The sequence below is a fragment of the Ischnura elegans genome, chromosome 1, assembly GCF_921293095.1.
Source record: "Ischnura elegans chromosome 1, ioIscEleg1.1, whole genome shotgun sequence".
Lineage (NCBI taxonomy): Eukaryota > Metazoa > Arthropoda > Insecta > Odonata > Coenagrionidae > Ischnura > Ischnura elegans.
In genome coordinates, this window is record NC_060246.1 from 18,329,860 (window position 1) to 18,354,419 (window position 24,560).

At 40.8% G+C, this 24,560-nt stretch overlaps 1 protein-coding gene across 1 annotated transcript in view; it reads left to right on the top strand.

Moving 5' to 3' along the window:
• The window catches only part of LOC124156453 (regulatory-associated protein of mTOR), a 65,733-nt gene that overhangs the window by 39,643 nt on the left and 1,530 nt on the right, over positions 1-24,560 (top strand). The window contains exons 16-25 of the mRNA XM_046531015.1: positions 2,629-2,814; positions 3,359-3,504; positions 7,770-7,867; positions 8,340-8,439; positions 10,362-10,516; positions 13,276-13,449; positions 18,713-19,080; positions 20,961-21,122; positions 21,869-22,037; positions 22,727-22,843. Of these exons, the coding sequence (XP_046386971.1) occupies positions 2,629-2,814; positions 3,359-3,504; positions 7,770-7,867; positions 8,340-8,439; positions 10,362-10,516; positions 13,276-13,449; positions 18,713-19,080; positions 20,961-21,122; positions 21,869-22,037; positions 22,727-22,843 (1,675 nt within the window). The remainder of the gene's footprint in view (positions 1-2,628; positions 2,815-3,358; positions 3,505-7,769; positions 7,868-8,339; positions 8,440-10,361; positions 10,517-13,275; positions 13,450-18,712; positions 19,081-20,960; positions 21,123-21,868; positions 22,038-22,726; positions 22,844-24,560) is intronic.

The following is a 24,560-nucleotide window of genomic DNA, read 5'->3' on the forward strand; positions in this document are numbered from 1 at the left end:
GCGACGCGTCGGTAGTCACGCCGAGATAAAATTCGCCACAAAGTTACCTACCTCAAAAAAAGGTCAATGTAATCATTTCGGGGGACATGGTGAGACCCGCGGTATATCCGAAACCGCGGTAAAGTGAGGCGCGTAATAACCGGAATTTACTGTACTTACAGGTAGGCAATTTTACGGTGGTAACATAAAAATAATTACATCAAAATATTTTCAAAATTTAAAGTCAAAAATCAAAATACATATTAATATAATCAAGAGAAAAATAGAGAAATAAAAATGATTATTAGTGGACAAAAAGTAACTGGAGGAAGAGTTCTCGGGTTTCCAGCCGGATCCAAGGGTTTTTCAGCACCGACGTTTAGAGGGCGAAGTCTGCCATCGTCTTCAGGGTGAATGGCTTCGCCCTCGAAACGTTGGCGCTGAAAAACCCTGGGACCCAGCTGGAAACCCGAGAACTCTTCCTCCAGTCTATTCGCCGGGAAAACCTTAGATCCTTCATAAAAAAGTAACTGTCTATCTGTTTAAAATTTCATAAGACTGCTCAGAGTTTTTGCTGGTTTCGTAGGTTTCGCTTAAGTATGGTTCCTCTTCCAGAATAAAATCTTTTTAGCATCTGTCCTTCATGATAGGAACTTTATCTTGAACTGGTGATAATTTTTCCCCCACTAAATTTTGTTTCACAATCCCTTCCCAATTTCTGCCCATACATTATTCCCACCGATAAACTTGAACATCCCTCATAATCTGTCTCTTTTCTTCCTTAGGTCCAGACTCTCCCATCCTGGTACTTAGAGCATTTCTGTTACATTTTCTATCCTCCTATGTTTCTCTAGCACATATCTAAAGTTTGATTTGAAAAATTTGCAAAACGAATTATACCCATAGTAAGCACCTAACTTAACCCTTTCGAGACCGCGGAGTTTTCGTCTTAGCTTGACTGCTGTACCGCTCCCCAAGAGACTCTTCTTTCTCGTGGTACGGAGCATTTTTGGAGGGCATTCGTTAAGAAGGGTCTCGCTGAACCTTTTTCGACCCCTCCACGGTGGGACTCCGTATTATCTCGGACTCCAAGAGTAGTTGTGCTCCCTCCTTTCCGGGTTTACGACCATACCTGCGGCATTGGTTCGCGGTCAACTTATGTATTGCTTATATGTATTTAGCAAATGGATAATTGTTGCTTGCACGTAAATTACAGACATTGAATATAATTCCTCATTTTTATCTGAGCATTGTCAAATTTTAAACGAAGTTCTAAGGCCATTATCAAAGCATTTAACGCAGCAACAATTTCCATGTTGATGTTTATACATAACTCGAGATATAAGTTAATATTTGTCATAGAATTTCGTTTAAAAATTTTAAACGCTACTCAAAAGACAAACAATTCAATTCTTAGTTTATATTTCTTGAGAAATGAACAAATATTTATTTCGAAAATTGACTCTATAAACAATTGTATGACCGCTGTCCCTTACCGCTGAGAGAGGTTATAAAAGACGAAGGGTCCGGGTACCTGCTCCCAGATTCGGAGGGTTAATCCTAAACCCCGAAGCGTTGGGTCCCGAGACAAAGGCGACCTAAACCCACGACCGTCCTGAAAGGGGGAGAGCTCGAAAACGTATATATACGGGTTTCGTTTTCTTGACCGGGAAAATCTCACACGTATATATACGCCCGTGGTCTCCCGGGTCAGGAAACGTCCACACGTATATATACGTGTACGGTAGGGAAAAGGTTAATAGTCTTTTGGGTGAAAATTCTGATTGTCTTCTTGTATCTTGCCTTGTGTAGCTGTGAGAGGGCACATACTGATAAGTGTTGTGGGCTCTTGTGAAATTTAATGAAGTCTTGAAATCCCTAAAAATCTTCAAAATCTAGCCTGAAAGACCACCCTAAGGCCAAGAGAATGATGTTTTTAAATAGTGAGATTTGAAATTCAGTGTTGCCAGGAGAAAATTCTGGTGACGGAAATCAAAACAGTCCCTTTGGGCCGTATTCTTAGTCGACCCTACATAAGTGGTGGGGGGTGATTCCGTCGTCATGTTCTCCGGAATGACGTAGATGATGATGCAGCGCCAAGTATGTATTGGTTTCCTAAAAGTATACCAAGTGACAGACATGAAAAATATTCTTATATATTCGTAGAAACAAGTTGCATGTATACCGCTCTATTGTTCTTATTAGTTCAGTCAATTTTATAATTTCTTTAACTTGGTGGCTGTAAAATGGTAGTATTTTTACCTTTCCACTGTGTTACTGTACATTTTAAAATGGTTTGTGTGAGCTCGTCTCCCTTAATAACCATTGTAACCTAGAGTCTTTAATCAAAGTGATCAGCAGATGATCTTTGGCTGCCATGTTTTTGTAGGGTGTAGGGCTGGTTCGGGTACCCTACATCAAGTAGGGCCGGTTTAGTTCCAAAAACGGCCATGTGTAGGGCGAGATCGCTTTATGTAGGGGCTGATGACGTATCCAGGGTCGGTTGGCCCTACATGGTCGACTAAGAATAAGGGGCCTATAAGTAGTGAGAAATTATTGGCACATAGTGGTGTTTGAGTAGCCATCACTTGTTGCACATTAACTGAGGCCTACTATGTGCCTTATCCGCTCTTGTTTTCCCCATTTCAGAAGTGACGACAATGGGCGGTATGAAGAGGATTGCATCACGAGACCGCCTCAAGGTGCTAGCCCCTGGCTCTGGCCTGCTGCCACCACACCTTGGTGTTGAGGCTGGTGGCGGAGGGGCAGATGCTATCTCATCCCCTGTAGATCGTATGAAGAGAGTCTCCTCATCCTCCTCCATCTCCAGCCTTGGTAAGCATTCAAAAGCATGCCGTGTTTACTCGTGTAAGCCGTGCCCTTGTCTATCCCGTGCACCCCCATTTTTGTGCCGGCTCGTGAGGAAAAAAACTTCTTAGAGCTTTTAGCACTCTAATATAATTTTGAGGATTTGTGTAAGCCGTGCACCCAGCTTTTTTTGCCGGCATTGCCGAAACTAAGGTGCGTGGCTTCTACGAGTAAATGTGGTACGCACGATTGATGTTTGTATACTCACCCACTCATAAACCACCCAGAGTTCATTGACTAATGTGGAACCTTGGGGTATGCCCTCATATATGTATAGCATTGACTCATTTTTATGTAAGGAGGCAATGGTGTGTGATTTATATCTTTCTTGTGAGAAAGGAAAATGAATTTGAGCGAGCATGAAGTTGTTAATGCATTAAAAATGAATGTGGCATGGTAATTACACAGCTGTCTCATTTAGTTACCAGTTCATTCATCAGATATTCACCTCTGCCTTTCATCCTATTCACGTGCATTTAACGTGTGGCTTCCTTTTTTCGGTGGTGTCTAGGCCATGGGAGCCTGAGCAACCTGTCCAGTCTTTCATTTGGCAGCATTTACATGAAGCTGTGGACGGGGCTGACGGCCATGGACCACGATCCGCACCCAGAAGTGGCGCTTATGTCCAAGGTGGTCACAGATCACATCAGAGAGCAGGTTTGTCCCTTGAGCTGATTTCAGTGTGTCTTTATGGATGCACTTAACGTGTGGTTGATAAAATTTTATAGTAATGAGTATGAGGTACAGAGAGACATTTGCTAATATTTTAAGTAATTATCAAATTTTTCTTTCTCTTTGGTTATATTTGTGTTTTAGAGTTTATGTCATCATCATCATTGGTCAACAATCCTAGGATTGGTTTGACGCAGCTCTCCACTCTATTCTCCTTTCAGCTAATCTTTTCACACCTACGTATTTCTTCTCTTTCACATCTCTCTTCACTTGTTCCATATATTTTGATCGAGGTCTTCCTTTTCCATTCTTACCTTCCACTTGTCCTTCGACGATTGTCTTCATCAGGCCATCATGTCTCAGGATGTGGCCTATAAGGTTGTTCCGTCTTCTTATTAAGGTTTTCATGAGGCTTCTCTTCTCTTCTACTCTTCTTAGGACTTCTTTGTTACTAACTCTGTCAATCCATTTGATTTTCATCATTCTTCTGTAGCACCACATTTCGAAGGCCTCTATCCTTGCTTTCTCCGCTGCGGTCATTGTCCATGCCTCACTTCCGTATAGGAGCATACTCCAGATGTAGGATCTTATAAATTGTTTCTTTACTTCCATACTTAAGTTTCCTGCTGTAAGCAGGTCTCTCTTTTGGTGGAATGCTCTCTTCGCCTGGGCTATTCTGCTGATAATATCTTTCTTACTTCTCCCGTCACTAGTTATCTTGCTTCCCAAATAACAGAATTCATCCACCTCTATCAGTTTTTGCTTCCCTATTTTAATGTTAGTCTTGACTTCTTCTCTTCTGCTGCATACTAAGATCTTGGTTTTCTTTGTGCTTATTTTCAGTTGATATCTACCCATTACCCTACCCATATTAACTAGAATATTTTTCAAATCCGTCTCTGTTTCTGCAATAACGGCTATGTCATCGGCAAATCTTAGCATGCTAATTTTTTCTCCATGAATATTCACTCCCAATGCATTTTCTTTGATTTCATTAATGGCTTTCTCAATGTAAACGTTGAAAATTACGGGTGACAATGTACAGCCTTGTCGCACTCCTTTCCTAATTCTTGCTTCTTCACAGCTGGGCCCTGATTTTATCACCGCTACTTGGTTTTTGTATAAACTGTGGATGATTCTTCTGTCATTATAAAGAACCCCGATTTCCTTTAGGATTCCGAGCATTGTGATCCAATCCACGTTGTCAAATGCTTTCTCTAAGTCCACAAACGCAATGAACGTTGGCTTGTTCTTTTCCATTCTCTTCTCTATGAGCAGTCTTAGGGCCAATATTGCTTCTCTTGTGCCTTTGTTTTTTCTGAATCCAAATTGGTCCTCATCCAAGTACTCTTCTGCTTTTCGTTCTATTCTTCTATAGATGATCCTTGTCAGTATCTTTGATGCATGTGTTGTAAGGCTTATGGTCCTAAAATCTTCGCAGTTCTCCGCTCTTTTCTTCTTAGGGATAGGGATTATAATGTTCCTCTCAAAGTCCTCTGGTATCTCACCTGTCAAATACATTTCACTAATGATTTTGTATAGCTGGTTCAACGTCTTCTCTCCTGAATTTTTAATTAGTTCTGCAGGAATGTCATCAATGCCAGACGCTTTATTTATCCTGAGGTCTCTTACAGCCGCATCAAATTCCGATCTTAAAATTGGGGCTCCCATGTCATCGGCATCCACTTCCCTCTCGTTTTCGATAGCATTCCTTCTGAGGCTGCTTCCATTGTGCAAATCTTCCATCTCTTCCCTTTTTCTTCGTTTTCAATCATTAGTTCTCCGTTTTTGTCCCTAAGGGTATTACATCTTACGCCCCTTTCCTTAAAGTGGTTCCTCACTATCCTATAGGAGGCCTCTACTTTTCCGTGCTTAAGATTGTTTTGCACGTCTTCACAAATACTTTTCATCCACATTTCTCTAGCCTTCCGCGCTTTACGACATATTTCGTTCCTTATTCTCTTGTAAGGATTCTGTCCTTCCTCTGTTTTTGGAGTCCTGTATTTTTTTCTTTCTTCAATGAGATCTAGTACTTCCTGTGTGATCCATGGTTTTTTCATAACGACTCTTCTTTTACCAAGAACTTCCTCAGCTGCTGCCTGCAGCCCACTTCCAATGGTTTTCCAGCTCTCTTCCATTGGTTTGTTGGTCGTATCCTCTCCTATTTTATTTTCTACAGCCTCTTTAAAAGCCAGTTGATGCTGAACCTCCCTCAATTTTTCAACCTGCCATATGTTTTTCACGGCTTTCTTCAACTTTTTAAATTTAAGGTGGCATTTCATCATAACTAAATTATGGTCACTATCGACATCTGCCCCTGGATAACTTTTACAGTCCTTCACCTGGTTCCTGAATCTTTGTTTCACTAGAATGTAGTCGATTTGGAATCTTCTAAGGTCTCCTGGCATCTTCCACGTGTATCTTCTTCGCAGGGGATTTTTGAATAAAGTGTTGGTAACCACTAGTCTGTGCTCCATGCAGAATTCAAGTAGCCTTTCTCCTCTTTCATTTCGGTTACCTAACCCATATTTCCCAGTTATTATTCCATCTTGACCTTCGCCGACGACGGCGTTCCAGTCACCTAAAATAATAAGATTTTCTTCCCCTCTTACCTGCTTGATAACTTCCGCTATATCTTGGTAGACATCTTCTACCTCTTCATCTTCATAATCTGACGTAGGCATGTAAACCTGTATCACTACAGTAGCTACGGGTTTAGTATCTATTTTCACCATTACTATCCTTTCATTAAACTGCAGGTAGCTTTTAACACGCATCCCGGCGCTCTTTCTAAGCATTATGCCCACTCCAGCATTACCATTTAGCGATCCTGTGCGTATCATTCTGTAGCTTCCTCTCCAAAAGTCTCCTTCCTGGGGCCATTTCATTTCGCTGATGCCTAATACATCGAGGTTCATTCTTCGCATCTCCACCTTCAAGTTCTCCAGCTTACCGCAGGTGCGAAGTGATCTGACGTTCCATGTTCCTATCCGTAACATTCTATCACCTTTGACCGATGTACCCTCTCGAGTAGTCCCCGCCCGGAGATCCGAATGGGGGACTAGTTTACCTCCGGAATATTTTACCCAAGAGAATTCCATCATGTCATTATATAAATTGAGTGGAGTAGCTGCGACTCCTCGGGATGATAATGTGGTGGTTTCCCCTTGCCTTCCACATCGCAGTGCTACAGCCGTTAAAGTAAATGTTACCACGCCCGTAGTGGAATGTGCGTTGCTGTACCGACCAGTATGGCCTCCACCTTCGCACATGTGAGGAAGAGCTGCTACCCTCTCCCCGGGTGTTGAGAGGCATAATTGTTGGCGGCCCCCAATCGCCAAGTCACGGTATCTTCACAGGTTTTGGTATCATTTAAATAGTCTACCTTACCCAAGGGTAGCCCAATACCCCCTCAGATCACCGCCGCTTTTTGTCCACGACTGCTTATTCGACGAGAGAACTCGCTTATCTCGCAGCTAACCTCTATATCTAAAGGTCGACCCACCATCCGCAACCCGGTGGACGCACTCGGTGACTTTAAGCTCAGCCGCGAGGTCATAGCTATAATTCATATCATGATTAAATATGCACCTAAAATGGGGAAAAATGTAGACATTCACACAATATGCATATTTCTTTTGGGTAAATAATTACAGGTTGTGATTACATAGATAAAAAAAAAAAGTCATAGCTATATTTTTATCTAATCACAACCTGTAATTATTTACCCAAAAGAAATATGCATATTGTGTGAATGTCTACATTTTTCCCCATTTTAGGTGCATATTTAATCATGATATGAATTATTATTTTTGTTGGTAATTTATTTTATTCTTATTTTTCTGATCATAACTTACATTTCCTTTTCCATAACACAACATACCTTTACTTACCTTACCTTTCATTTTGATGAATCTTTTGCGATGTACCCATATTCAAAAATGATAAATATCTGTTATAGAAATAAATACTCTCAACTCAGCATGAACGGTGCACTGCTCTGAGGAAAAATTGGCCTTGTTTTGCCTCTGAGAATTGATGATGGCCTGAGATGAATGGGTCTTGCATTGCCTACAACTTGTTTATCCTCTTGCTTGTGTAAAATATTAAGAACAGGATATCTTGAGTCGAGGTCTGTTGGTTGGGTGAAAACATTTCTGTGGATGCCATGTGAAGGACCCATTGTCTTTTCTGAGAGCATAAATCACATATCTTGTTGGATGCCTTGATAACCTCCATCTTCCTTTCAGGTAAAAGAGGCGACTGCCCTCAAGGAAGTGAATGAAGCAAAGATGTCCTCATCAGTGTCCCTCCCACCATCCCCTTCCAGTCGGCCAAGCTTCCTGGCGTGAGTATACAGCTCTTGATAAAGAAGCATTAGGAGATTGTGCTCTTGAAAGTCATGTTGGCTGTAGTTGAAAGCTTACAGCCTCACTGTAGGCTTTCAACTACATATAACATAATCATTTGACTCTGTTAGACTTTGCCGCTTCAACCATTTTCGTTTCGTCGACGTTTTCAATTTCAAAAAATGGTGTATTTTCGGACATCATATTTTCATGCATTCATCATAGGCTTTTCATTTGGACCGACAGGTTTGCTTTGTGTTATTGAAATGTCATATCATTCTTCTTCGTAAAATGGAGAGTTTAATATATTCACTCAAGCTGTGTAACCAGTTCTATGTATTTTTGTTATTTGGATAATTGATTGTCCAATGTCGAGCATCGTTGTGGAAGTCTACTAATTTTGGGACCCATGATTAGATCTCTATGACTTGGGGCTCTTTTGTTATTACTGTTTCCTTTTCTTCTCTTCAGGGGAGAATCTCCTCCAACAGGCTCTGCCACTGACCTCCATCGTCTGTCAACGCGATCCTCTCAGCTTTCCTCTCGTGCCCGAAAAAATATGCCCAACACGGTAAGATTTACCTTCCCTTTGGCATTATGTTATGCTGAGTCTTTGATTGTTGTAAATGAAAATTTTTTATTTGGAGTATGGTATATGGTTGTGAGTGCTTTGCAATTCCCGTTCATAGCCATAGGGCAGCGGTTCCCAAAGTAGGGGTCGTGACCCCCAAGGGGGTCGTAGGCCGTTCGGAAAGGGGTCGCGAGATACTAATAATATGGTGAACAACGTACTCAAACTTGGACGACCATTTTTAGGGGGTCGCGGCTAAAAAGAATGAGCTAAAATGGGTCGCGGAAAGAAAAAGTTTGGGAACCGCTGCCATAGGGCATATCATGTCAGACATTGTGAACATTGTAAAAATAAATCATCCAAGATTATGCAGATTGGATTAAGTGCTGATATCCGACTGCAAAACTCAAACTCAATGGTCAGTTCAGATGTGATGTCACTTCTCATTTGAGACACGAACAGAGCTGAAATAGGAGAACTTTTGGAGACCAACTTGACAAAGGCATAATAAGCTTCTTTCTCCAGGACTTGAGAATCTCATAAATACAGCCTATGTCGCTGACCTGAAACCTGCCCTGAATGTGGGAATCTACTTTAATTCGGAAACATCAGCAACTATAACACCAAAAACCTTTTTGGAAGCTAGAAATGCTTTCCTTGATACAATATGCCTGAAGAGTATCAGATCATGCTTCACATTAGCTCTTATTCATGAAACAAGAGAAATAAATATGTACATAGTTTTTCATCATAGGTTTACTTCATGCATGTAGCCAAAACTCAGCTAGAACACAAGATGGATGAGACACGTAGTAGAGACACGATGAGACATGAAGTAGCAAACATCAATTCGGAGAAATAGTGCCTGCTGTATACCAGTGCCTGGTCCCAAGCCAGGCGTGTATGTATTACCCTGCAGGCCACTGGGTGGTGCAAGATCTTCACCTGAAATAAAGCATCTGCTCTGAGTGGCTGGAGTAATTGACACACATTTGGGAAATCCCGGTTTCATTCCAGGGGAAGGCAAATGATTTTTCCCCTGTTGATATTTCCTTCTTTTTGTGTTCCTGCAGGTGACTCTGTTGCAGTTTACCTCAGGTTTGTCATTGTATTGAGTTGCATTTGCCTCTGTCTCCTTTAATCCATGGGAAAGCATCTTCACCTCATTTTTCCTTCATGGGGGATAGTGTTGGGGTATTAGTTCAGTGATATTTTACTGACCTGGTACTAGTTGAAGTTTGATAAATTTGCCCTAACAAAAAATCATAGAATTGGTTGCTGGTATGACTACTTTTTGATACAAGAATATCATCATTCCATTTTTTGTACTTCCTACCTACTCCTTTGCTTTGAGTACCATTTTTACTGCATTATCATAAGTCACACAAGGCATTTGGGTAACTAGAACAATTACCTAAGGATTTTGCATGATTTGAAGCATTAAATATCTTAAAAGTGGACGTGATGCATTGTTTGTGAGTAGGACATTCTGTGAGATGGTTTTCTTGCAGCATTTTTGTCGCAGTTCAAAACAAATAGGATCTACTCCATATAACTTACTGAAGTCTGTGGTAAATGGTAGGCCTTTTCAAATTTTGTAAACTTAATCGCTCTATGGAAAAAGATAAATCGTCAGGATGAAGGAAAGTAAATCATGGCAAAACATCCACTGCTGTAGTGCAAAAGTAATGTTTGTATATATTACTGTATTCAACTTTTGAATGATGATTGATTGAATTTCTTTCTTAACCACCCCAAGGAAATTCAAGCTGATGTGGTTATTTCTCCGGGTGTGGTCCAAATTTCTCCCTGAAAAGGGCAATCCCTTGCACTGATCTCCACATCTGTGAAACAGGTGGTGGGAATAGCACCATAAGAAGGCGAAACTGTCTAACCTATGATTTCTGTTTTATTCTCTTCAGATATCAGAGGAGGCTGACGAAGTGAGTGGTCTTCGCAAGCCATTGGTTTCCACCCAGTTTGTGGAATGGAGTTGCAAATATTTTGCTCAACCTGTTATGAAGTTCCTAGAAGATGAAGATGTTGAGAGCAAGCAGCACTATGAGCGGGAGTGGAGGTACGTTGTATCACATACAACAGCTGTCCCTTTCTATCTATATTTCTTCTTCCACTACTGCAACGACTTGGGCATAAGTGATAAATTTTGCAATGGGTTTCACTATTCACTTTTGCCTTATCTTGGTGAAATATAATTGGCTCTCTAAGGAATCTGTGAGCTTGGTTTTTTACCTGCCTCTTTGGACTAATCAGTTCTGCACTTCGCACATAAAATTGACTGGTATCATCATGCAATACTGATTTGTAACTGAATGTAACAACTGAGGCCTACGTATGTGTTTCATTTGCCCAGTGATAAAGGATAGGGACATCATCAATTTCAACTGAGCCGTGCAAACAATCAAATTTATAAATGGTAATTCTAAGCATTCATAAAATGATTTTTTGATATTATAACCCAAAAATGAAAAAAAATGCCTTCACTTTTAAAAGTATGCAGAAAAGTTATAACGACAGAGCAAGATCATGAATATGGAATTATGAAATACAGGAGATCTATTTAATGGAAGGTTTTCTAAAATTTTGCCAATTATGATGGCCAAAGAAGTCATTGACAATCCTGTGCACACATTTTGGCTTCCAAGGTCATTCAAAAGTGAGAATTGTATTTCTAGCGTGGGTATAAGTTGATGGTGATTGAACACAATGGTAAGAGTAGCATGCATTGTCTTATTCCACATGCTTACTCAATCTTGGTACAACCAGGGGGAAATTGCTTATGAGGTATTCTGATCAAAGCTGACTCGCCTTGTTTCTTAGCTGGTTTGAGAGAAAATTGATTGGATCTTGAAAAATCATAAGCTTTACTCTACAAAGTGAAAACCTTTCATCTCCAACAGTATGGGAGTTTATATGAAAAGTAATCAGTTCCTCCGGAGGTATGCAATTCTGTAGGTGTCATGCTCCTTGAGTCCACCACTTTGGAATTTCCGCCTCATTTTTTTTCAGGCTCATCTACTTTACTGTGAATATGCAGTGATTTTTTCCATTATGAGTGATACATTTAGGGTCATGGACAGTGATTCAGTCGTCAAAACTTTGATTGTCATTCTTTTTTAACACACATTGCTGCAGATAAATATCTTGGATCGAAACCCATTCTAACAGCATCTACATGGTGTCATGTGGAATCTGCAATATCATTATTAGAATGGTATGTGCTGTTATTCCACAGGGAAAGAATATTCTAGCTCACTAATCAAAGAAGTACCAGAAAAAACACTTCCTCAGTTCAGTCATTGTTTCTTAGTGGAAACTGACTGTTGAGTGTATTAAAGATAGGATCTTCAGGTGAACTGGTCTACAAGTACTGAGCCTCATATTTGGGAAAGGGAAATTAGTGGACTGGGTAAATATTGGGCTAACTATGGACTGCTCACCATGATTTGAGTTGAACAGGGAGTAAAAGAGTCAGGGCTCTAGAAAAGTCAAAGGATTCTCATTAAAGTCGGGAAGAAACTTGAAATGGAAATTCTCCATATTTTACTGCAAACGGGTATATATCTTGATTTTTTGCTTCTTGTTTTTCACCGTAAGCCGTAATTGTAAAATATTCTCAGGAAACCTTCATGTTAGCTGTCCACGGAGAATAACTCATGTTATCAGTGGTCACGTAATCATCAAAGTCAAATTCAGGGAATGAAAGATAAGACACATAAACAATGGTGGTTTAGGAATGACTTAAAACCAGAATATCGAAATAAATATAAAAAGTGTCTGCTGTTGGGATCTGAAGGTGGAAAGTGAAAAATTACCGTATATGTCTGAATATAGTCCCCCCTTTTTTTTCCAAAAATACCCGTGGTAAAAGTAAAGGGGGGGACTATATTCAAACGCATTTTTTTTTTTTAACTTTTCCTGAAACTGAAGCCTCAAAATTAGGGGGGGGGGACTATATTCGGAGAAATACGGTATGTGAAAACAAATCACATGTGGGTACGTGAGTAGTAAGTCCCAGTGCTGCTGGAAGAAATCCGATGAAGAAGCACTACCTGGCAAAGTCTCTGACTCTGACTAAAATTTCATGTGAATACACATTCTTATTGATGGACAGAAATTCAAAGAGAGATATTCTTGTAGGCTCAAAGCTATTTTTGCTTGCTCCCCATCCCCCATTTGTAATTGTAGTTACGTGGTTAGCTTCATTGCTCACTGAAAATAAAAGTGACCTAAACGGTGGAAAAATCTGAAATCTGCAAGATCCCTGGTCCTATGTTTTTGGTATTCTACTATATTGATCCTCTACTGTATTCAATATTTTGGATACTCATTCAGCTTGGATTTTCAGTTTAATAATTGAAATTATGTTATTCATAGGATATCTAGCTAATCACCTCTTAATTATTTTTTATGCAACTAGTTTCAACATGTTTTCATCGTCCTCTGGTGAATTATCCTCTCATGTGTACTTAATTGATTTCCCCCTAATACTAATTTAATACCTGCTTATTACCACTGTTGATTATCATTAGGTGAAAGCTTGATGAATCTTGTAGAGCTAAAAATTCATTGTGTATCCAAAATAGCCAAATATGGTGCATTTTAATCCATAATACATACATGCATGAGGGTGTTTCAGTCCTCCAAAAACTGAGAGCTTTCAATGAGGGTGTGCACCTTACATGCAATTGCTTTGCCCTCACTATGATCCTGCCGTTTGCCTCCCCTGCCCTCTTTCCAATCCTCACTGAGCATCAAAGAGCACTGGCATAATCCCCTAGCTGATGACCCATTATACAATGTTCCATTCTCTTGCAGGTATATGAGAAACGCCCTGTTGCGCAAGGAAGCAAAGGAAGAACAGAAACGTTTGGCAGCTGGATCTCGCATTGAGAGTCAGATCTTCACCGCACGCAGCCCCGACCCTCCGTCTGTGATCCAGTTTCATCCATATGACAACCACTTGGTGGTGGCGGGCAGAGATTGCTATGGGTAAAAGAAACGATTCACTTCTTTGCAATGTTTTGTTTTGCATGCTCATTCAAGTTAAAAGGACTATTTGGATCCATGCATTGAAATAGTTTGATTGTTATCGGGTTTCATTTTTAGAAAGGGATTTCTTTTTTCATTTAAATACACGATTTTTTCAATCCTATCCAGTTGTTATGTGTATCAATTAGGGATGAGTCGATTCCAATTCCGATTCCTTCAAATCGATTCCCGATTTTCGATTCCGATTCCATCGATTCTTATTCATACTAAAAGGTGGGATATTGATTTATCTGTAGCATTGCTGTCATTAAAGTTTTAGAATTAAATGGAATAAAATAACAGCAGCCGCGGTGGCTACATTGTCGTTTGGCCTCGGTGGCTAAACAATAACATAGCATTCATTGCATCCATACATACCAGAGCAGCCTGGTGGGTGCGTGGTGGTGGCTGAACGCAACCTGTCAATTCTGCCCGGAGGCCGCAGCGGCTTATGCCAAGCAAATATCAACTTTCTCAAGGGTTGCATTGATGAAACTGGGCTATACAAACGCGAATGTGTCTAAATTTTTATTATTGATGCAGACACGTTAAGACGAGGGAAAAAAATTTATATAAAAAAAAACCGCTCTCTGTGCGCATTTATAAGAAACTTTTTTTCACAGGAAAACTCGTTCTCTGCACATTTTTACTATCATCAAACTTAACTATCATTCGAAAAATAGAAAATATAGATTTCGATCTACTATACATTAAAATTGGTGGTCCAGGTGAATTCTCCAATGGTGATTCACAATCACAATAATTTGCTGTGACCAGCGGTTAATAAAAGAACAAAAAAACGCATGCATTGCTTCCCGATCCCATGGTTTCCAATTTTTTTCTCAGAGAGTTGCTCATGAACACGTGCCATTTCAGGGTTCGTTGCTTTGTCGCTCTTGCCGACATTTTCATGTTTCTGAGGCCGCTTAGGTATGTTCGTCGCAGCACCCACGTGCTGGGCATATCATCCGCGCTGGCAAGGCTGACACCACGGCCGCTTAGGTGTGTGGCGGCCTTTATGTTCCAAGCTTATAGTCTATGCTCAAAACATTTATATTCCTGGAATCGATGGAATCGGAATCGACTTTAGGTAATTGATTCTCGATTCCGATTCCGTGCCCGAGAATCGACATTTGGAATCGACTCTTCCCTAGTATCAATGTCCTGTGAAGTGAATCTATCATTTCTTCCTTTCACTCAACTGAAAACTTTAATGTACAAGGTGTAAAATTGAATGCAAGGACATCCATAACTTCCGTGTCAGTTCATGGAACAACATGTAATAATTATGAGCATGAAAAACTATTATGTAGAGATTGCAATATGCGCAGTTAAAATATGAGTCACATAACCGAGAAACATGTGCCAAGAAGTTGTCTAGTGAGAGCCCATTATGCTCAATCACTCAGGTTTTCTCAGAAAGTTCAGAAAGCCTCATATGCACCAAAATTCAGTTGAAAGTGAAAAGCATGCTAACCTGTGTATGTTCTTAGAATATCAAATACAGTAAACTCTTGATTTTACGAAGTCAGTGGGACCGGAAAATCGGCACTTCGTAAAATCGAGTTTCGTAAATTCAAACCTTTTTCATAAGTCACGAAAAAAATGTTCGCTTTTGTTTCTTCCGCCGTTTTTTGTCTTTAGTGGTCTTATTTAAATGTTTTCGGTGGTTATTCTCGGTATAATTCATAGAAAAGGCTTTTTGTTATCGATTTAAGATGTGAAAAATCGTTAAATAATTATACCACCATAAAATTCCCACATCTTGTTCATACTTCAACATCAACGATCGCGTAAGAAATTCCCGACCAGTTTATAAAACGTAATCAAATAATGAATTGCAAAGTTTATTATAAGAATTTAATGTTATAAATTTGTGGTTAGGAGCGAATAACAACTATTAAGTTCGCGTAAGATAGATATTTGTTTCCAGCACCCACGGAATGTTAGCGGCAGCCGGCCTAACCGCCATTTATGTCGCCCTCTATCGCTCAGTGACGAGAAAAAAAAAGAAAAACGAGGGCCTCCACCCGTTTCCTAAATAACCTTCGTAAGTTAATATTTCGAGTTACTCTGTATATTCAGTTGAATGTGCTATCTTTTCCATTGGTTATTTTTGTTGAGATTCAGTTACGATTCTAAATTTCGTAGGATATGATTATCTTCTGGCAAATATTTGAAGTAAATTCTGTTTGAGCTCTCCGTCCGGATACTGTGCTCCATCATCTTCGCAGACGTTGCTACGAAAGACTTTATTCTTCATCCGGACCATATTCTTCATACCGGGTGTGAAGTGTATATAGTTCATATAGTATTTCTCTCTCTTCTTTTATGCCGACAGGAGCAAGGCTCCAACTGGAAAACGACAGGAGAAACATCTTCCATTATCGGAGAAATAAAGAGGGAAACGTTATTATCCGCATTGATTGTTTTTCTACAAGAGATGTTTCATCATTTCTCAACGTGTGTGAAGTATTGGTTCACTTGCGTGAATTCCCAAAAATGACACGCAAAAACCTGTACATTCACCTCATTTACTTTTCGTGTCCCTTTCTCCTCCGTATTGAAAGTTATGCAAGGAATCATTGACGTAGAGAAAAGATTTTCTTAGCTTTAGCACTAAAAATAGTCGCGCAATAATCGTAAATAAATATAGTGAGGAAAGAGCAAAGAAAATAATTTCAATTGAAACGTCAGCAGAGAAGAAGAGAGAGAATTATAAGCGTGGCACCATTTCCCTGATAGTGGAAGATACTTCTTCAGCCTCTCTCCTGTTAATAACTTACCCCCGTTGCAGGTAAAGATGAACCATGCCCTTCTCCACAATCGGGGAACGTTCCCAGTGGGTGGGGTGAATAAGAGTGGGATGGGGATTGCCTGAGGAAAGAAGTGTGGTCAGCACAAAGGAGTGGTGAACAGTGGTGAAGGGGGCAGGAGAAAGAAGGGTGGGGAAATGGCCTTCAGCTCTGCCTCAGTCTACGTTTGGGGGCCGTATTTTTTGCGACGCACTCGACCTCTGTCACCTTAGGGGGGAGGGAGTGAATGGGAAATGCTGGGGAAGGAGGGGTTTGGGATGCGTAAGATGGGTGTCAGCAAGATCAGCAGAAGGTCGCGGGAGGAAGTAAACAAAGACTTTGGAAAGAAAGATCTCTCGGCATGGGAAAACGGGGAGACGCGCGAGAAGAAAGTTCACGGTTAGAAGTGCGTCTTCATTACGAGTAGACTGAAAAATGAGTTGGTGGTTAATAGAGCCCAATACTTAAGATATTTAAGTTGTTTATTCAGGAAGGCTATTATATACACGAAAAGATACTACTAAAATATCAATTATTTTTTTCCTTTTTGCCCTTCTCCATCGCCGCTTCCACCATGGTTTCTCACTTGCATAAATGGGAATGAAATTGGGGACCTAACTCGTTAGCCAGATCAATATATCTTAATGTTTGGAGGGCAGCGGGTACTTCTTTTTTATTTGGTGAAATTACTTCACTTTCATCTATGTCGTCACTGCTATTATGACTAGTCCCGGCCGCTGCTTCTTCCGACGCATGTACCGGCGTCCCATTGTGGCAAGCCCGGAGATCATCGTCAAGGGCAATATAATCGTTTGATGTTGCGCGCTGTGCTCTTCCTGCTTTTTCCAAGAATTTTTCAAAATCATCTTTTAAGCCTCTAATCTCCTCCGCGATTTTATCCGCTGCTGCTTCCTGAATGTATAACGTAACGAATCAACCATAGCCGTGATATTATAGCAGTAGAATTACTAGTAGGCTAGTTGTATCAATTACCAACCTCGAGAACATCCTCATGATGCGCTATCAAAGGGAATCCGGCCGATTTCCAGCAATTTGCAATTGTAGTGGAGGAAATAAAGTACGTCTTTGAATTGTGTTTCTGCGATGAAAAATGACAATTTTATTAACTTGGCCATTTTAGCAAAGTTAACAAAGTCGTTATTCCTCATCGCAGAAACACGGTTCAGAGACGTACTTGAATGCCTGATAGGCAGGAGTGCGATGCAAACAATTATTTTTGATGATGGCATTGATTGATAGATTTTCAAAATGCAGTCAGAGCGGTCACTGGCAGAAAAGGCCCCACGCTCGGAGGGTCGAAGAGAGGGGCCAGCGAGGGTGAGCTCGTCGAGGAAAGGGTCCCGGATTAGGGACCCTTCGAAGTGCTTCGGCGAAAAGTAGTCAAGTAGTCTTCGAAGTACGTTCACAGCAGCCTGCCTTGCGAACGTACCAGGTACGTTCACAGCAGTGCAAAGGGTTAATTAGGAGTGTACGAAATACCCCGCTCGACCTTCCTGACATGTTATACTACGAAGTATTGTCGATGCGATGTTTACGAATAGGCACGTAAATAGGGGCATTATATCAGTCGCGATATTTTAATTAAGTCCTACTTCCCCTAAATTCCCACCGTGAGGTTTTAGGCGAACCCTTTCTCTCCAAAGTTGCACTATCATTTACGATTTCACACTTTTGATGAACCACAGTTGGAAGCGCTGATTTTTTTAGCTACTTACGCCGGCGTAACTAGTTTTGTTGACAAATATTTCGCCATAGTTCGTATAAATGAATGCCTTTTGCCCCTGGGGACCGATCCGAGGTTCGTGAATTCGAAACATTTCGTATAATCGAAACTTCGTATAATCGAATAGCACCATGTATTTACCATAGGCTTTTCGCCGGGACCGCACTATCACTTCGTATAATCGAAAACTTCGTAAAATCCTGCTTCGCATAATCGAGAGTTTACTGTAATACAGCGAACGCCACAATGCATGTGTAATCTTTAAGTAGGAAAAGGGAATCTCACATTTCAATGTTACTCAAAAGTAGTGTCCAACGTGAGCAAAAATGGCGATAATTGTCATATCCTCCTCCTAAAATGAACATAAGGTGGGGGGGTGGAGTAGAGGTCCTAATTGTCATCAGCATTGTCATAAATCATATGATCATAGAATTTGTGTTCATGACTCAGTAGTTGTCGGTATTGTTCACATCAGTATATGGAGGAACTGAATAGTGAGACATTCACTTGTATTCCATGGTGGCTGTCTTAGCACTCATGTTTCATACAGGTATTGGTAGTTAGCTAACAACTTAAGGTGATTGGTTCCCTACATCATTACCCATCCTTAAGAATTGGTGGAACAGAGAAAAAACGAAATATGTTTTCCGTGCACTCGAGTGACTTTGCTTTCTCCCTCCTGCAGTGTGTGGGATTGGGGGGGTGGAGGGGTGGGGGGCAGCAGCACTGGAGGAAGCAGTGCAGGGGCCTCAGGATCAAGGCTGATGCACTGCGCCAGCCGTGGACCCCGAGCTGGTGCATCCCGAATAACAGCCGTCGAGTTTGCCAATGGCCACGACGTGTCGCTGCTGGTTGCAGCCTCGGACGATGGCTCGCTCCGCCTCTGGAGGGACTATGCTTCCATATACTCTCCATCCCTGGGGCCAACGTCCTCTTCCTCCATCCACTCGGCAGCTGCGTTTGGAGCACCACAGGCAATGCCTAAATTGGTGTCAGCGTGGCAGGCACTCTCGGACATCTCGCAGCCAGCAGTGGCAACCAAGGGAGTCAACGGTTGGTTATTCCTCAAAAGATCACTTAACAATCCATTTGTGAATTCCTTTTGGCATTTCACCTTGGCTTATTTTTCATTGGATTCTTCCTTCTAATAGTAAATTCATTTGCTTTTGTAGTAATGTGATTATTTAACAAAGAGGCATTTTTGTCTCTCCCTGCAAAAAATCTTTTTTCCTTGATTTATTTATCAAGGCTGCTATGGTGGTATTTTTGTTTTGTTTACTATTGATTCCTTTATTTTTGTGTGTTGAATCTGACCCTCATCTAGGTAGTGAGCATCAGGAAAAAACTGGAATTTTCAGGATATTTAGAAATTCTGAAAAAGTTGGGGAATCCTCATGAAAGTCCAGGAGAAACTAGGAAATTGAATTGAAAATTATTCTTATTTTACTGCCAAAGCGTTTATATGCCAGTCTTTCACTCCCTTTATTTCACCAACTGAAACTAATTTTCATTGCTTACTTGCATGGAATATGTTCCAGCAGTTCATAGAACATTCAGGCATTATATGTTTTTATTACCTCAGCCGTCAGGATTACACATCTGGGCATTTTAACATGTGACCAATAAAAACCCACTATGCTTCCCTCTACCAGGTAGGCACTACAGCATGTGGACTCAGAGCAAGATAGGTCCAAGTACGTGGCAAGTACACAAAATGTACTTGGTTCCTCGAAAATGTATTTTTGCTGTTTTTCACGTGAACTTTATACTAAACCCCAAGAAAAACTCCATTAGCTTAAAATTTCTTGAGGTAATTCAATAATTAATACAATCATTCATCTTTCTAAAGTTAAATAAAGTACATATAGGAATTTTGTGCTGCTGCAATGGAATTTTTTCTATGATTTTATGTCTTTTTCTTTTGCCCATATCTCTCTCTCCCCACTGTGAGATAAGGCTAGTAAGATTTGAAATGATTCGTCACTCACAGCAGGCTGCAGATTGATATATGTGAGGTAGAGATTCTTTTATTAAGTATAGGCAGTGATGCATTTTGCATGGAGCTAATGGTTAGGAGCAGTGAGGCATGGCTGGATGACATGGAAAAGGTAGTGAAAATTTTCTACAGTCAACTGCCCGAATGGCTAAGCAAGGTAAGAGTTGAATTTCAACAGATAAATAAGCGCTTAATAATTAAAGCCATGCGACATCCTGTGGACCTCATGTCAGGTGCTTCAAGGATTCGATGATCATAAAAATTTCCGCATTGTGTCTCAGCATCCACTCATCCGCCTCAGATATTTGATCAGTAGAACATACGGTCCTTACATAATACTTCACCTAATACACCATCAGAATGATTGTGCCCATGGGCTATTTCAATACCAATATTTTGGCTGTGTTAACACCCCATGAAAGTAGCTTACGAGTCACCCCCTCCCTTCTAGTTATCAAAGATTTTTTGCTAGTCTAAAATTTTTAAATGCAAAAATATGAGACAAAATGTACTCTAAACGGTTTTTCCTAGCTACGCACAGAATGTGTCCACAAGTACAGAATGCTGTTAGTCAGGTAGTCCATAACTTTAGAGACAAATTGCTTTGAAAGGCAATTGGAAGTTGGGAGTGTATGTTCTAAGTTTTTAGAGGCATCTTAACCATTTTTTATGTGGAATAGTATCGTCAGAGCACTGCTTAGACTCTACATATATTGAATATATATTGGTGTGGTTAATTTCTTGGTTTAGTCTTGATAATGCTGCAGTGCAGTGAAACATGTCGACTGTAGGTTAGTAAATATTTATGTGGAAAGTGCAAAGTGTTTCACTTCATATCTCTACATATATTGTTCCTTGTTCTGTTGTGTTGTATGTAAATTGAAGTGAAGTAACTCAGAGTGGGACTCAAATACATCATGTCATTTTATCTTTGAAGGAGCTGGTGTGGTGGTTAGCTGGGACCAGTTGCGTCAGCAGGTGGTGGTCACGGGTGACGTCCGAATAATCCGTCTCTGGGATGCCGAGAGGGAGCTTAGGCTGCAGGACCTGCCAACTGGCGCTGACTCATGTGTCACCGGTGTCTCAGCTGACTCTGGAGGTAGTGATTTGAGGCTGGCATGCTTGTTTTCACTGCGTAGAGACTGAGTACCTCACTTGAGCAAATGGAGCCATTGTGATATTTCTCTCCCTGTTTGACAAGTGAAGAAATCATGGGTTTTATGTGGAAAATAATATTAAAACCACGGTCTTGATGAAAATCCAGCAATTCACTTACTGTAAAGGCCATTTTACGCGGTACGTGGAATTGCGCAATCTGAGGTACGTGCGAAGGTGCAATCAAAATTGCATCATGTAAAGCGGTGAATTGCTAGAACACATGCGAGAATGCGTGGATGCGAGACAGCAAAATAGCCCCTGTTCTAATTTCGTTCTTGCATTCGCACAATTCCACGCCATTTTATAAATTAATGCAGCTCTAACCTGTGCAATTCCGTGCCCCGTGTAAAACAGCCTTAATATTTTCTGTGCTATGAAGAAGTGAACATCACTGGTTTCACTGCTTGTTGTGTGCAAGATGCATTAATCATAGAATATGTGGAGATATCCCAAGAATAATAATGGCTCAAGAATTGAGCAAGAGCATCAAACTGAAGAGGTGACGAGCATGGGCAGCAAAGGAGATTCATTCTTTGCAGCCAGAGGGGATATGCCCTGCCTTGTTTATGAGTCCTTGTTGGGTGCTGCATGTGCACGCTGGGGAAGGGAGTAGGGGTTGCTGTGGTGATAAAGAATTTTTACAATGTTAGCAATGCATGAATCAATGTCGTGATGTTTTTTTTTCAGGTGGCTCCCTGCTTGTGGCTGGCTGTGGAGACGGGTCGGTGAGGCTGTTTGATCGGCGCATGGGTCCGCAGGAGAGTCGTGTGATGACGTGGCGGGAGCACTCGGGTTGGGTCGTCGGAGCCCACCTTCGCACTGACCTGCCGTCGCACGGGCGAGTCATTAGTGGCTGGTGAGTGTCCCTCCACTGCAAACTGATTCATAACAATAGAAGTTGATGCCATGGATTCTGATTGTACTCTAGTGATGTGCCTGTGTAGTAATGAATGCTCTCCCCCTCTTCTCCTTCTCAGTCTCCTAATAACCCCTAACTTTCCTTCAATACTTTTGGAATGATCCATTTCATAACTTCAAAGGTATGCATAACTTAGTACTCCTTGAATTGTTGCAGTATGAAGTGTATCTTCATGGGAAGTAGTCACTAATATTGATGTTGCAATACCTGGGCATTAGGGTCGGCCAAAAAATGACTTCATTAAGTTTCGCTGTGCAGAAAAGTTATGTGCTCATTTCAAGGATTCATATACAATTGTTTTATATATGATAATAAATAGCCTCAGTTACCTGAGCCCTAATGTTCAAAATGTTGCAAAAATTCAGGTGGAATTTTGAGACACACTCCAATGGAGTATAATTAGGTAAACTAAGCCCATTTTAGTTATGACTAGAGGTGGTTGGATCTGCAATCCACATATGTATCTCCGGATATTGCCCTTCAGTAAATGCAGTGTCCCCTAATTAGAGGGAGTGGAAAGAGTTCCGATCTTCGCTTCGCACATGCCGCTGCACTGCGATACTTGCCCTAGAACAACATTGTGTTGATGAATCTTGTCGTAGTGAAATCATCCTTGATTCTTTCAGTGTTGCTGGGGACGTACGGTTTTTCGATCTTCGGAGGAATTCATCAGTTGGCATCTATCAAACATCGCAGGGTATGACAGCAATGGCAGTTCATTCGGAGGCTGACTGCTTTGCTTGGTAAGTATCTTGAAGTGTTCATTTAAATAGATATGCTTGTTGCTGCAGTCAGGGCTATAAATGGGCAGAAAACCTGTCACTTTTTAGTGATGTTTTCACATTGATTATTTTTATCAAGGAGAAGGCTATTAACACATTAGCAAGACAGGAACACTCTTATCACAGGATAGCTCTTTTCCCATTCTTAAGATGAATATCCATACCTAAGATGATTGTTGAAGTAAATTAGATGCAAGTTTACTGAATCCTCAAACATCTTTCAACAACATCTATTACAACTCGAAAAAGGCTATTTGGGCTTCCAGCCGGGTGGTCTCCCTCCATTCTGCCAATGTTTCGGAACACGAGTGAGGTTCCATCCTCAGGGCTGATGGTGAGTGGATGAAGTTTGCCAGCTTATATATGTAGTCTTCATTGGTTGGAAGGTCTCACATGATTGGCCGGAAGGCAACATTTTCCTAAGTGCTGGTTTCCATACATTAATTAATGAATACCTGGCATCATGGTTGAGAGTGTTACTTGTCAGCTGGATATCGATGGATTCCTTAATCAATCTTCCCCAGAATTTAGTCTCACAGGATAGAATTATCACTTCTTCCCACTTCACCGTATGGTCGGATTCAATGGCATGTTCTACAACTGCGGACTTTTCCGGTTGGCAGAACCTATGGTGCCTCTTATGTTCTTTGATCCTGGTGTTAATGGTTAAACCAGGTGACAGTCATCGTAAAAATGGTTGAAATTAAACGTGACATTTTCAATTTGACTCTTGAGAAAAAGATGAAGGTACCTACGATACCAAACAATCCCTGTATCCTTAAGAAAAATACATGCTATGACCTGCTATCAATTTGCTGAAATGAATTCTTTCTTGGAATATGGTATGCATTTTGGCTATGCATCCTCATTTCAAAAGGGAAAAATCATCTGGAGCAGATAAGTTCACTGTCCAGTTCAGTGGAAATATTGACATAACTAATCATGAATACCATCTTGCTAATCCCAGTAGTGACATATGATTTCATATGTCGTTTGGCAGTGAAATATTTGAAATATGTTATAATGCCTGGGCTGGGCACCAAAATAAATAAAATGCACCAATCTCAAAATAAAGTAAGTCTGAGCGGAAGATTTAATTGTGAAACAAAGAATACACTTGCGGCTTTGCTAGTGGTGGGGTTGGTAATTTGTGGATTAGGGGAAAAGGAAAATGGGCAGCCAACTGGGTGGTGGGAACAGGCAGACATGAGCAGAATGGAGCTTCAGAGAGACCCAACACATAAGGAAAATTTGGAAGCAGTCCTCCGTTGGCCCTCAGGATCCTTTATATATACTGTGTCCTGACCACTGGATGTGGTGACGACGATTGGCGCAGTCCTGTGATGTTCACCTCGGCTGTTCAGCACAATATTTTTTCATGGCAAACTTCATCCATGGTATCCACTTTGCACCCGTGTGCATGACTGCGTACAGAGTCACTTGTTTCATACAGTGCATATTACTTAGGAAAATTGTTTTTCATCGGCTTCAGTTCAACTACCGAGAATTAAATATTTCAAATTTCACTGCAGTGATGTTCAAATATATGTCTTGTTTCATTTTCAGGATATTGTGTTGTGAGAGTAGTGGATGGCTTTTTGCAATGGAAGATATCTCAGACTGAATCATTAGTGTCGTAGCAATTAAATGTGACAAGTTATAACTAGTTTTTCCATTC